The 15,052-nt window shown below is 38.1% G+C and overlaps 1 protein-coding gene across 4 annotated transcripts in view; it reads left to right on the top strand.

Annotated features, from left to right (window-relative positions):
- SLC10A7 (solute carrier family 10 member 7) overlaps positions 1–15,052 on the top strand; it is a 256,440-nt gene that overhangs the window by 225,461 nt on the left and 15,927 nt on the right. For all 4 annotated transcript variants that reach the window (XM_078002307.1, XM_078002306.1, XM_015139308.3 and 1 more), the window contains one exon: positions 1,231–1,304. In XM_078002307.1, coding sequence (XP_077858433.1) covers positions 1,231–1,304 — 74 coding nt within the window. The remainder of the gene's footprint in view (positions 1–1,230; positions 1,305–15,052) is intronic.

Below are 15,052 nucleotides of genomic sequence, written 5' to 3'. Positions count from 1 at the left end.
TAGTCAAATCCTGATATCCTGACTCCACAGCAAAGAATAGTTTCTAAAATATAAGGGCACAATCATAACAATGACATTTTTAACTTTTTTGGCTTTCTAAACCCTTATTATCTAAAACAGGAAATCTGATTATGACATCCAATTCCCAGGACTCACTCCCCACAACATTTAATTAGTTTTGACTCAGTGAGGTTTTTTTAAATCTTTAACATAGTATATAACAATAGTAGAATATAGTAATTAAGAACAGGCCTAGGAACTGGACTCTATTTGAATCCTGGCTCTGTCACTTACTACCTTGGGCCCTGAGTATGTTATACACTTCTGTGTACCTCACTTTTCTCATCTGTAAATAGGAACATTGTATCGCTTGCCTTTTGGGGTTGTTACTTTTACATGTAAAGACATTAGAGAAGTACCTGATACATGATACTGCTCAAAAAATGATAATTTGTTTTTACTAAAATATATAATGTTAAATGTTTGTTCATACCATGTATTTCTTAAGTGTATGTTTGCTGTCAAAAGGATGTGTTGCTCCTTGAAAGAAGCATTTTTAGAGATACATTAATCCTTTCAAGCCACTGGGTAAACATCAAGTAGTAACCTAGAGACTTAGAGTTCCTTGTTGCATTATTTTTATAATCAGTCCTGCTCCAGGGGCTGATTATATACATGATCTAAGGCGACCTCCACCACAAATTTTTTTTTTTTTTTTTTTTTTGAGACAGAGTCAGGCTCTGTCTCCCAGGCTGGAGTGCGGTGGCGCGATCTCCACTCACTGCAAGCTCCGCCTCCCAGGTTCACGCCATTCTCCTGCCTCAGCCTCCCGTGTGGCTGGGACTACAGGTGCCTGCCACCACGCCCGGCTAGTTTTTGTATTTTTAGTAGAGACGGGGTTTCACCGTGTTAGTCAGGATGGTCTCGATCTCCTGACCTCATGATCCGCCCATCTTGGCCTCCCAAAGTGCTGGGATTACAGGCGTGAGCCACCGCACCCGGCCTCCACCACACATTTTTACAACTGTTCTCCTTTTCATGGATAAATGACTCAGAAGTGGTTCTCTAAAAAGAAATTCAGATACTTCTGTACACTTGGGTGTAGAATTACCACTGTCACCAGGATTGATCAAAGGGATGTTAACATAAAGGTAGGTACTACATTTGATTTTAGATGTGTTAAATTGCCTTTTTATAAAAGTATTTGTCAAAATCTTTTTTTGCCCCTAGGAATAATTCGGGTTTCACACCAGCAGACACAGTGGCTATCATTTTCTGTTCTACACACAAATCCCTCACATTGGGTAAGTGATTCACAGAGTTAAAAACCATATATTACCCTCATATAGTTACATCTTATGATTTTGAAATTCAAAGAACTCTTCAAATTAAACAGAATGGGATATTGTCCACACTGTTAGATACGGAACAGTAGCAAAGTGAGGGTGGGTCATAGATTTGAAATTCTGTTATTTGAACAAATCTCTGTGGGCCAAAATTAATACTGTAAAACTTAGCTTAATTTATAATCATGTTTTCAATTCTCATAAAAGATTATCAATGTAGAATGTTAACCTCAGAGCAGGGGTGGAGATGCTGTGGAAACTACTTCTAAATAGGGAATTGGCAAAAACTTTGCTTTGGCAGGCCCTAGAATTGTCCCCAGAAAAGATTAACTTATTTTCCAGCAGCTCAGAGCAAGGTGGGAATAATGTTATGACTCTAATTTCATATTGACATTAGTTTGATGCTCATTTCTGAATGTTATTTCTGTAAAGGAACAATATAGTTATCATTAACTCAATCAGATTAGCACTAAAAGTGAAATAAGTATTTATTTAATGGACAAAAATGGATTAAGAAGAAAAGTGCTATTTTCTACTTAGCTTTATCCAATTAGTGGCATTATCCCAATAACCTGTTAGACATCAGGAATCTATATTTTTAGTCATTAAAAGTCATTAAGTAATCAGAAGCTTTATTGAAATATACATCAGTCACAAACTCCTTGGGGTGGTGGGCATGTTATGGCAAAAACTCATATTAAAAATTTCTCTATATTTTGGCACGAGTCACTTAAGAGAATGAAGAATCATTACGTTGTTCTTAGTCTGCTTATGTTAAGGAAATTCAGTCTGTGAACTAGAAAATGAAGACATTTCATAATGTTTTTATTAATCCCAAACATATTTGTCTGATAGTCTGCTGTCAGTCTTACCAAGCTTGGAAAATGATTTCGAAATTGGACAAACCCTTAGGAGCAGTTGTTATTGAGAGCTTCAGCTTATTTGAATAAATTATATATATTTTTTGTATTTGTGTAGCTATAATCATCATTAGATTGAAGTTGAAACAGTCTTAAAAGCCATATTCCAATCCTAATTTTGTGACCCTGGACAAAGCAGTTAACTTCCCTGAAGCTTAGCCTTTTCATCTGTAGAAGGGGCAGAATAACATTCATTTTGTAAGGCTGTTGTAAAGATTCAAGTTTAAATTTGCTAACAGGTAGTCAATAAATGACAAGATGTGTGCAATAATCATACTGTAAATAGATTGCTGTGGACTACATGAGAGAGCCCATCTAATAGCTTACTGTGCTGCCTGGCACTTGGTGAGTACTCTATAAGGTATAGCTATTCTTATTGATTATTAATAACTATGTTAGTTACAACTATGTTACCACTCCCAAGGTTCTAGTCTTCTGACCCCTGTCTTGTAGATTTTCATGAAACAAGTGTATTTTAGTTGTTGACTTCAAAGAAATCATCTTACACTTCTTTCCCATGTGTGTTATTGTCAGGTACTGTCTGTTGTCTCAGGTCTTCTAAAACCTGAGGGACTTTTATAAAGTTAGTGAGTCCAGATGCAGGTGCTGCCAGACTCCTTAGATACACAGAGTGCAGGGATCGAATGAGCCTGTATCCTTAAAGCATAGGCTGAAACCATTCCCACATTTCTGCAATGGGCTTGCAAACCTGACCTACTTTTTTTTTTTTTTTTTCCTATTCTGAAGATTGTTCTTATTTTTCTTTGTTTTTTTTTTTTTGTTTGGTTGGTTTTTTTTGTTTTGTTTTGTTTTGTTTTTACTTTAAGTTCTGGATACTTTTAAGGACTTGCTTTTGTCAGGAAAACCAAAAAGGGTTTTCTCTGTTTCTCTGTTCTGTGCTAGAGCTGGTTGTGCTGAACAAAGAGCAAAACGCATACCCAAGAAGCATACAGCGGTGTGATCAGTGTGCTTTTCTATAAGGGTTTTTTGTCTTTTTATTTTTCTTAATCCTAAAGTCATATTTTTCTGTCCTTTATACTCTCCAAAAGCTAATTTTCAAGCAAACAGATAGGTGCTATGAAGTAGTTGTTTTGCTAAAAAGGCTTGGGTTAAATTGGATTTCTGTTTGCTTTTGTAGTGTTCTACCATGAAATAGATCCTCCAGTAAGATGCTGTACTAGTGTAGTATCTATGTAATCCTTAGCTACTTTCATAACATGATAGACATAGGCTGTCTTGGAATTATAAGACATAAATACTCATCCTGGCTCTTCCACTGATACTTTCCTGGGCCTCAGTTTCCTTGGTTCTAAAATTAGGTAATTTTACTTCCAACTCCAATATTTTGTCATCACTTGATAATATTTGGCTTCTGTCTTGCACTCTCTTACATAGTATTTGTGAAAATGCCCTCTTTGCTGCTTCAGATCTCAGACAGATCACCCCTATTTCCCCATACAGCAAGGGATGTTTAGATGCTAATGTTAGAATGTTCTTGGTAAGCACTATAAATGTGCTGTATCCATTTTCACAACATCCAATGCATGTGACCCTCTACTAATGACCTGACATCTCTGGTACAGAGGATAGGCCATGACAGTGACCTGAGATATAGGCTGATAATAGTCCTAATGGAAATTATTTTTTATTTTTATTTTTAATAAACTTTATATTTTGAAAAGCAGTTTAAGGCTCACAGCAAGATTGAGTTGAAGGTATAGAGATTTCCCACATACCACTTGATCCCATACACGCACAGCCTCCACAATATCAACATCCCTGCATGGAAGTGCAAGAATATCACAAGGAGTATGAGGACTTCATAGTCCAGAAAGCAAGGGGAAATTTTAGGTAATATCACTGAGAGTTATATTTTCTCTCACTGCTGGTCAAAGATGAAATATAACAGATTATAATATACCTATTTAGCACTTTAAAAATGCACTTTCCCTTTGCAGTCACTATCATAGTATTTCTTCTAATTTTATATATATGTGTGTATATATGTGTAGATACATCTTTAACATCTCACATAGAATACATTAAGTGAAATATAAAATACCATTCATTATCATATCTAGTATTTGTATTTAAGAATAAATCATTGCAGGCCAAAAGGCAACCATGTAACTAATAAACCAAAGATGAAAACTCTTGCTTGAGAAGCTTTCTGAGTATTCTCTTATATACACCTTCGATTTATTTTATTGTTCTTGCTTTTGCCCTATCTCAATCTCTTCCTTGTACTTGCATCTACACACATGCTGAATTTGATTCATTGCTTTTATTAGTGCATTTGCCATTGATTGATTAGTTCTTCGTATTAGTACTTTTTCTATTGATTGATTGCAGATGAAGTGACTATTTGACCTTTAATTATGAGGCTTCCTATTGAAAATGACATTGAGCTATGGCTTCACATAATCCATCTGGAAAACCTGACATGATGCCATTCCCTGGAGTTCGTTCAGGAAGAAAGAGGAGGCCTGAAGGAAGTGCAGAGCTATCACTGTGCTTCATCTAAAACAATACTACAGGGCTTGTTTGCTGCTCTCCTATAGTTTCAGCTCAGGGTTGGAGGTAATTTTATATTTTGTCAAGACAGCATCACTTGCTGTGGGTTGCCATAAAAGCCATGAACTCTCCCAAATTATTCTTTAGTTTGATGACAATTTTTATGTAATAATGAAAAGATATTTTACATAGCAGAGACTGAAGAACAGCTTGCATCCTAGTTAATAATGGCTCAGTGCACAGTCAGTCAATAGATCTCATCAAGAAAGAAATTAGATCCAAGATATCCTGTGGAATTGGCATTTTACTTTCATCTTATTTATCTTTTTCTCTTGAGTATTCAAATCACTTTGCTTTTTTAGAGTTCCAATATATGCAGAAAACTTTCTCACTACATTTAGCAAGCAAATGTTTCAGGACATTTGAGGTCCTTAAGTTAAACATGTTTGTGTTAGTTTTTAATGTTTTTAAATAGCAAACTGAAAGTACATAACCTCAGAGTATGTCAGCTGACTACTGGCAGTCAATGGCAAGACTCCAAATTTCTTATTTCCAAAAGTACTTCCGAATTGAATGAATGCTAATTAAATATTAAATAGAATATCATCATCAATGCTTATTAAAAGTCCACTGTATATCTTGCCATTTGCAGACATTTGTGTACAAAGGCAAATCAAGGCAACTATTTTTTTTTTTTTTTTTTGAGACGGAGTCTTGGTCTGTCACCCAGGCTGGAGTGCAGTGGCCAGATCTCGGCTCACTGCAAGCTCCACCTCCTAGGTTCACGCCATTCTCCTGCCTCAGCCTCCCGAGTAGCAAGGCAACTATTTCTTCCATTGTTTATATGTACTTAATTATGGGTCTAGTTTCAGTTACACAGCTGAACTATGACAAGAAACTATGCATTAGGCTAAAAGAATATAGCTTTCTGGTAGACACAGGATAAAGAGCACATCTCTGATTCTAGTCTGGATTCCTGTTACAGTTCTTTCATCAAAAGCTGGTATAAATCACTTAATTGCCATAGGCCTCATTTCCTCATTCATACAATGAGAAGATGGACAAAATGATACTTGAGATTCCTTCCAGTATTAAGTATCTGTAAGTCTGTGACTGATATTTCCGCTCTATAGAATAACAAGTTTCTCTATTATGTGTGCAAAAGCAATAAGTTCTTGAAAGGAATACTTATATAAATAATGTTAACGTATTACAGGAAAGGAAATATGTCTATAGCTTCTTCCTAAAGAGGTTAAAAAATACCTTCAGACCCTCCAAACTGTCTTAGGAGAAACACAATCTTAAAAGGATCTTGTTTTCCATTTGATTGGAAGTTCTTTAGAAATGTTAAAGAATTACCTACAACTTGGGCTAAAAATCTCATTTAATAACATTTGAGTCATTTTGTCAAGAGGAAATTGATTTGAAATACAAAAGTTTGCATTTCTAGTATTATTTTCACACAAAGCCTATTCTACTTAGTACATAAAGAATCTTATCTTAATAAAACTACTCTACAATTGGGCTAAAAGGTTAAAGCTCTTAACCCTGTAGATAATGTTACCTAAACAATCTTGAATATTAGCAAGTCAGTAATTGTTGCCTTATTGTACATACAAATAAATGAAAGCATAGAAAAAAAATCTTTAAACTTCTCCCAGATAATATCCCAGAAACTGTATTCCAGGCCTCCTAACTTCCAGAACTGCATTGGATTATAGGATATGGAAACACTTTGAAGACCAAAAATTGCTCTACTGGATCCAAGTATTATAAATGTTCAATCTTGGCATGGGTTTGAATTGTTGTATTAATTATTTAAAAAGAAAATTATTTCTGATTACACTGCTGGTTATAAGACAGTTCTAAAATACTTAACATCTGTAATTGCTCCCATAAACATATATCTCCATGTGGCCCAGTCATAAACTGATACTCATTTCTTACATTTTCTTTATTATTAATAAAAAGTTATATTCTATTTAAAGTCGATCTAGTGAGCCAGCCTTACCTTTCATGAGGCAACACTGTGCACTCCATTCTTGCAAACTAAGAGCCATATTACTGTTTCACAATAACCCATTAACGTTGAAATAGAAATCCAGAGGAACGACAGAAAATAGAAGACAATCTTTGGAGTGGAGCCATAAATATATTTCTGTCATGCAATTTCCCTCAGAGTTACAGTTCTGTGAGGAAAGGCAGTTTGGGAGTCTTTGCCATTTGACAGATTCTTAAAGATACTGCTAAAATTATGGACCTAGTAGATTTTTTACCACCAGGCTAAAGAAAACTGAGGGAGTGTCTGTCATTTTGTGCTATTATTTTCTGATCCACATAAAGAGAGAAATGGGAGTTCTCAAACAAAGTAATACAATAATATTCTTTAGAGATTTTTGAACTATTTTGGTTTGGTTTTTTTATTCTGAATATGGTGTCTGAAAATCATTGCTAGCATATCTAGACTTTGTAATCAAAATTTAGAAAGTCCCCAGGGTTCTAGACAGCAGGTATGAAATTAAAGATATTAAAGCTTCTCTGAAAGATCTCCAACTTGACCCTCAAGTATCATTCATCTTAATGATATGCCAGATGTTTGCCCTGATACTCTCATGCTCTCTTCCTCCTCCACGTCAAATGTTTTTAACGACAATCTACATTTAGAAATATATTTTACAATGTGATCCAGAATTGATTTTGCAGCTCACTAATGGGTTGTAATCTAAGGTCTAAAAAAGATTGCGTTATAGCTTGCTTAGGGAGAAGGTTTTATCTTCTTCCTCAAATAGTCACGATGTAGGCTTTGGCTTCTGCTGTCCCTTTTTCAGTGGACATTTTTTTTTTTTAAGATAGGGGTCTCACTCTCACTCAGACTGGAGTGCAGTGGCATGATCATAGCTCACTGCAGCCTCCAACTCCTGGACTCCAGCCATCCCCCTACCTCAGTCCCCTGAGTAGCTGGGACTACAGGCCTGAACCACCATGCCTGGCTGATTTTTTTTTAATTTTTTTGTAGAGACTGGGGCCTTGTTATGTTGCCCAGGCTGGTCTTAAACTCCTGGCCTCAAGCGATCCTCCCACCTCAGCCTCTCAAAGCACTGGGATTACAGGTATGAGCCACTCCACCAGGCCTTCACTGAACTTTAACCCAAATTTCTGATACCATGTAGGAAGCAGAGCTAAATTAAGACTTAAAGTGATTCTGGATTTGCATAATGTAAGATTACTTTTATTTAGATTATTATTTTATTCAGCTTATATAACAGAGTTTGTATACCTTTTTTGATTTATTCAACACGTTTTCAATAGTAATAATAGCAGCAAACATTAATTGGGTACTTAATAGGTAAACATTGTGCTAAGTGCTAGTTACATAAAGTAGTTTACTTTAAAATACTTCTCTGTGGTCAGTGTGGCAATTATGTATGTACTTGTTAGTTTAGACTTCAATGCCAGGAACAGCTCTCATAGAAAATTCTCACTGTAGTGTTCAGCCACAACTTTATCAAAAAGGAAATACTCACTCCAGAGGCAGCTACAACAAATACTTTTGTTATCTCTCTATCAACCAGAGACATTACTAATTAGCATAATGAATTCAGAAACAGGTTTTGATTGGTGAAATTACTGACTTTTTACTTTGCATGATCAGCATAATAAATGGGTTCTCATTCATATGTGGACTGCCTAAAAGTTTGTGAGAGACTTCCCACTTGCTATAAGAATCTGGCAAATCCCATAGTCTGCATATGAAACCAGCAGGGATGTGCTAGAGTGATCCCTACCTCATTTTGTGTCCAGCTACTGTTGGGAGAATCTGTGGTTTCCTGAACCTGACTGGAAGATCACCAAATTCTGCTCTGGAATGACATTATGTAGCTTTGAGGGACCCTCTCATGCAAGGTGCTCTGAGAGCACCTAAAAAGTCCAAGCTGAGACTGCCATTTTATAGGGTAGGTTGCATAAAATATTTTTGTGTTCAACTACTAGTATATGTGGAGTTTAAAAAAAAAAAAAAAAAAAAAAAAAACTTCTATGGGGGCAACAACTACTTTCATTAAAACCTGCTGGCAAAATTATAGTAGAACAGCTAAGCTTCACCTACCTTAAACTTCCTTTGGCCTTATCTGCTGGAATACCTTATCTCCTGCTTATACCTTATCTGCTGGAAAGAATCCAGAACTTTCACATGACCAGCTTGCTGTAGGTCACTTCCCATAAGTACTTTGTGGGAACCAGCTCACATGACTTCCACAATCACACTAGATAAGGGAAGTTCCCAAGTGATCCATAACTTGCCCAAGTCACATGATCCCAAGTGGCAAAGCCAGAAATCAAGCCCAGACCTAGCTATTAGCCACCATGCTAAGCTGTAGTGAGAGTTCTGCAGAAAGAGCCCTGTGCTGTGAAACATCTCAACCCTGTGGTCCACTGGCTGAAAAGTTCAGACTAGATGATCTCTGGGGCTCTTCTAGCTCTACTATTCAATAATTCTGATTTTGAAGGGCTTAAGTATATAGCTTTATAATCTTGAGCCCTTGGGATGGACACCATAGACCAGCATTTCTCAAAGGGTGATCCTCAAAATTATAGCACATTGTTTCTTAAAATCAATAAAAATTTAAAAAAAAAACAGATTTGCTGAAGCCTACTGATTCTGAATTTTAAGGATAAAACCCTGATGTCCAACACATGTAACACGTTTCAAAAGAGGGTATCATGCACATTAAAGTTTGAGAGCCACTCATTATTGATATCTAGAGTCACCTCTCAGGTTTCAGATGTGCTAGCTCATGCACCCAGATTCTTAGGGAAGCTTTGATCTAGCAGAATATTCAGTCAGGTTTTGTGTAGGGTACATTTTGATGATGGTGGGAACCAGTTTCAGTCAACTCTGGGTGGTTGGTTGTTGTTTTTCTTACTTTAGCCTGGCCACAGTATACCCTACTTTTAAATACTTTATATTTCATCATCAACCAAAAGAATATCCTTATGACATAACTGATTATGATATACTACTAAGTATTCTATAATAATAAGCAATCATTTAAAAAAAATTCAGTAGGCCTGGACCCTAATTTCCAGCAATCACCCTCTTCCTCATTCCATGGTTTCAATATATGGTATTGTGGTCCTGTCCAGGAAGGATAAAAACCTGGCTCCAGTTTTTCTAATCTGTAGCTGGGGTTACCATATTTTGCCTAACTTCAAATGTCCTTTTGAGTTTCATTTGTATTAATCTGGTTAAACAACAGTATTTGGATGTAAAAGTATGCCAGTATTTTATTAATATAAGGTATAATCTAGGCCAGGCGTGGTGGCTCATGCCTGTAACTTCTCTGCCAGAACTTTGGGAGGCCGAGGGGGGCAGATCACGTGAGGTTAAGAGATCGAGACCATCCTGACAAACATGGTGAAACCCCGTCTCTACTAAAAATGCAAAAATTATCCAGGCATGGTGGCAGGCACCTGTAATCCCAGCTACTTGGGAGGCTGAGGCAAGAGAATCGCTTGAACCCGAGAGGCGGAGGTTGCAGTGAGCCAAGATCATGCCACTGCACTCCAGCCTGGGTGACAGAGTGAGACTCTGTCTCAAAAAAAATAAAATAAAATAAAAAAGTATAAGCTGAGCAAAAGAGAACCACCCATTTAGTGCCCAAAATACCTAGCACTCACTACAGCGGGGGCTTGCTTTCTTTCAGATCTTGTCTTCCTGGCAAGCTGAGGGCAAAACTGAAGCATATTTAAAATAAATTCAGAATGCCATTTGAAAGTTATCCTTATATAAATCCCTTTATGAAAGGGGACCTATGTGATTTTTTTTAAACTCTCACAACACAATTACTGTAGATTTTTTTTTAAGAAAGTAAAGAACAGAAGATGGGAATCACTGCTTCCCAGAAGTCAGTGCTCTGAGAGGGGCAGTAGACCCAATATGATCATGAGCACTTGTTAAGAATACAGGGCTTGTAAACAGATGAGGCCTGTGGGAGCTTGGGCAGCATCAGCGGGAGGGAGTTTCAGTTCCTGGGGCAGTCCACAGCGCGTCACCATCTACAGTGTTTAGAAGTGCTGCACACCTCATCCTGAATGATCTCAGTGACAAGCCCCTCCCTGGCCAGTCCTGGTAGACTGCTGAATTTGAGCCACATAATACTATTTCATAATGCTACTTCTTATAATAATAATAACAACAACAACAACAACAATCCTAATGGCTATCATTTTGGGGATGTTCACTCTATGCCAGGCACTATGCTAGGTACTTCCTATACCCTGTCTCACTTGAAACCTCTAACTACCCTTCGAGATAGTTATTTTAACTTCATTTGAGTCAGATGTGGAAACTGAGGGGGATTAGGGTAAGATCATCTGCTTACATAGCTGGTGGGTGGCACAGTCAGGATTTAAACTCAGGTCTCTAATTTCAAAGCCCACGTCCTTTCCATCACACCACCCAGCCCTCTAGAAGTACTTATGAGTGGCGTGTTAGCTGTCTGCTGCTCGCTCAACCTGAGTGATGGAGCAGGAACAAGAGGGGCCGAGTGCTTGCATGTGTCAGCTTCATTGTAGCTAAGCTCTACCTGCAGTTGTCACCTACAGCTCAATGGCAAGGAGACATGAAAAATCCCACATATTGTACAGTGGCACCTCACAGTATATTGAATCCTTGTCACTGTGTTTCCTAATGACAGCTCTTAGTGTTAGAAGCTTTTAATTCCATAGTTTCATATTAATTTCAAACTAAAAATTACCTTATAATAGAGGTAGCTCTAAAGAGATTAATTTTACACATTAAAAATCAACTCACATGCTCTCAGAGCTCCTGAAAGGGGAATTCCAAAGAAATGAGGGGCACACTTGCTGTTGTTCTGGAGCTTGTCCCTTCTGATGAAGACTTTGCCACATCCAGAAGACCAGAACGCCCTGTTTCCTGGAAATCCCTCTTCATCTGTGCACTCTCTGTCAGTTGCAGAGGAATTTGTTTATTATTATTAATATTTAGAAAGTTTGCCTCTAGCAGTACTAAAATGTGCATCACAAAACAACACTCATTTACTGCGTTTGAAGTGAAGACTCTCACCCAGGAGAGCCCATCCACTTGAAGTTTATATCTCTCAATTTCAACTTGCAAACAGAGATCGATAAAAAACAATTGTCCTTTCAGAGTTGCATCTCTCCAATTATTTATTTGGTCATGTCTCTTCCCAGAAGTTCTCTTAATTGAACCAGACACTATAAACCAGGTTGAGTGTCTTTAATGACAGCCCGCTCCATGCTTCTTTATAGTAAAGAATACATGAGCCTACAGCTGCAAAGCAAGGGTAACAGTTTCCCCTTATGTCCCCATTTACAGCCCCATCCAAACAACTCCAGCCAGAAATTAAAGTTAGCTACCCACTTTTTCAAGCTATGGGGTACCCAGTAGGTTTTTGACAAGTTACCCTGGGGGCAGAAGGAGATACAAAATTGGACGCAACGCAAAAGATTCCTGGGCCCCAGGAAGCCAGCTGATTTGGAATGTCATCTGTACTGAAGCTGAGCATGTTAATGAAATTGTAGCTGTGACACTTCCCAGGGCTGCCTTTGCTACAAGTTTGCTCTCTACAGTGCCAGTGAAAAGATGCTTTTAAAACATAATCTATTCATCCATCCATTCAATCATTCATTCATTCAGCAAGTATTTATTTGGTACCTACTACGTGCCCTGCTCTAGGCTGTAGGGGGACTGCAGTGAACAAAACACCAAAAAAGTTCTTGCCCTCATCTAGCTTCCAAAATTTCTAATGGGAATAAGCAGACACTTGAATATACAGCACATCAGATGGTGGTAAGCAATGGAGAAAAAGAAAACCAAAAAGGAGAATAAGGAGTGCCAGGGTGGAGATGAGAAGGTTTCAGCCGTAAAGGGCACATTGGGTCAAAACACCTGAGGGAAATAGGGAGCAAGCCTGTGGATATTTTGGGGAAGGAGATTCCAACGAGAAGGAACAGTGAAGGCAAAGACCCGAGGCAACAGTGCATTTGGCATGTTGGAAGAAGGAGGAAGACGCTCACCTTGGGAGCAGAATGAGTGAGACAGACAGGAGACCAGGGAATGGTAATGGTAGAGGGGCAAGTAATGTTGTGTTAGGCCTTATTGGCCATTGTAGGGACTTGCCTCTTACTCAGAATGAGAGGGGAAGCCATTGGGGGTTTTGAATTGATGAGGGACAATATCTCACTTCTACTTTGAAAGGATCCCTACGGTTGCTGTGTTAAAAGTAGACTGGGGTTTGGTGGGAGGGTGTAGCAGTGAGAAAGGAAGACTCAAGAAAGAGGCTTTTATCCAGACAAGAGTATAGGGTGGTTTGGTCAAAGGTAATAGGTGTGGAAGAGTTGAGAGGCTTTGGATTTGAGATATATTTTGAACACAGAACTAATAGGAATTGCTGGTGGATTGGATATGTAGGTAAAAGAAAGGAATTCAAGATGTTTGGCCTGAGGGGTGTAAGGATCCACTTACTGGCTTAGGGAAGACTGCAGAGGAGCAGATGTTAGCGGTTGAAAGTCATGTGGGAACAGATCAAGAGTTTGGATTTTGCACATGTGAAGTTTGATATGTCTTTTTGACATCCAGTAGAGTCTGGAATCCTGATCCAGGCTGAAGTTTGCAGCCTATGGATGTTATTTTAGGCTATCAGATTGGATGAGATCACTAAGGGAGTGTGTAAAGAAAACAGCTCCATGAACTGAGGACCTGAGATTCTCCAGAGGACAGAGAGGATATGAAATTATTTTAATAATGAAATGATATGAAAGTCTAAATTAGCCAAACCTGTAGACACCCAAACTTGCAAGTCTGTATTCTTCTCCTATCCCACAAGGTTGAAGTGAACATTAACTCAGAAAGTAGATGTGAAGACACTTGGAAGTATGAGAAGAGTCTGGCAGTTATATGGTACCTCCCATGTGCTGGGCACTGCATTAGGCACTTAATTTGCCTCATTAATGCATGTAATCTTTACAATAGCCCTGCACAATAGCTGTGATTGTCCAAACTAGAAAACCCAGCCTTAGAGAGGTCAAATTACTCACCCCGGTTCACATACATAACAGAGCCAGCGCACCATGGCTGAATTGTCTGCCTCCAGAGTCCTCTGACTCCACCGCAATACCAGACCTGGCTCTTTAACCTGGCTCACATTAGAATCACCTGGGAGCTGTGTGGTACTGGTGATGTCAGGACCCTCCCCAACACCTATTAACTCAATCTATCAGGATAGGCCCAGGCAGCATAGTTTTTGGAAGCTACCCAGGTGATTGTAATGTGTGGCGGAAGCTGAGAACCACTGCATTTAGACTCGTTTACTCTGTATGCATCTGTGCTCGCCTAGGTTCCAAAAAGAATGTGAGATGGGTTATACCTACCCATTGGTTACCAAAACTGACCATTCATGTACTAATTCTGAACACCAGAATTAGTTGTGCCATAATTAGATATGTTAAATATTCAGAAGAGAAAACAGAGGAGAATAGAAAAGCATCATTATTTTCAGAAGTGACTTCCAGGGTTTTTTAAATTTCTTCTGCCTAGAAGTCTTCTAAATGAGGTCCTAACTGCCAAGTGTTTATAATTATTGAGAATAAATAAAGGCCAAGAGTAGATTATCAGGACATCATCTAGGTTAGATAAACCACAGAAACCTGAGTCAACCTTTTTAAGCGACATGGATCTAAGAACAAATAAGTCTGGTTTTTAATTCCCAAATCAAAACTGCCTTGTTCTTTTATGTCAGAAGAAATCTCTTCTGAGGCTTTTGTTCAACATAAACACAGTACCATGAAAAGGAAGATTACCGCTGGCAGGTAATTAAAGGTCATGTTGACAAAGCAAAACAAAATGTATATTAAAAATTGTTAATGTGCATTTGGGTCACAGCCTACTCACATTTACTTTTTAACTAATATTTGGAAGCCTTCTGAAAGTTCCAATGTCTAAAGATGAAATTATCAATGCAGCCTTTTAGGTAAAACTACATCTAGGTTGTGGGGCAGTGGCAGAGTCAACGAAAGCTCATGTCACACCATCCAGCTTCTCTTTGCATCAGACCCAATAGGTTCAAGTGTTTTTCTTCATTTATATAAAAATACATCTAAAATACTCTGTAAAATTGGACAACAGTTCCAGAGCCAGTCAGAAGGGGCCAGTTCTGTGTTGGTGACTATGTTAAATATATTCTTTTGACCTTGCATTATTTTTGTCATAATGAAATTCTTATTCTATTTTTG

This window comes from Macaca mulatta, chromosome 5 (genome assembly GCF_049350105.2).
Source record: "Macaca mulatta isolate MMU2019108-1 chromosome 5, T2T-MMU8v2.0, whole genome shotgun sequence".
NCBI lineage: Eukaryota > Metazoa > Chordata > Mammalia > Primates > Cercopithecidae > Macaca > Macaca mulatta.
Note: the sequence above shows the minus strand (reverse complement) of the source record. Positions and strands in the feature narration are given on the sequence as shown.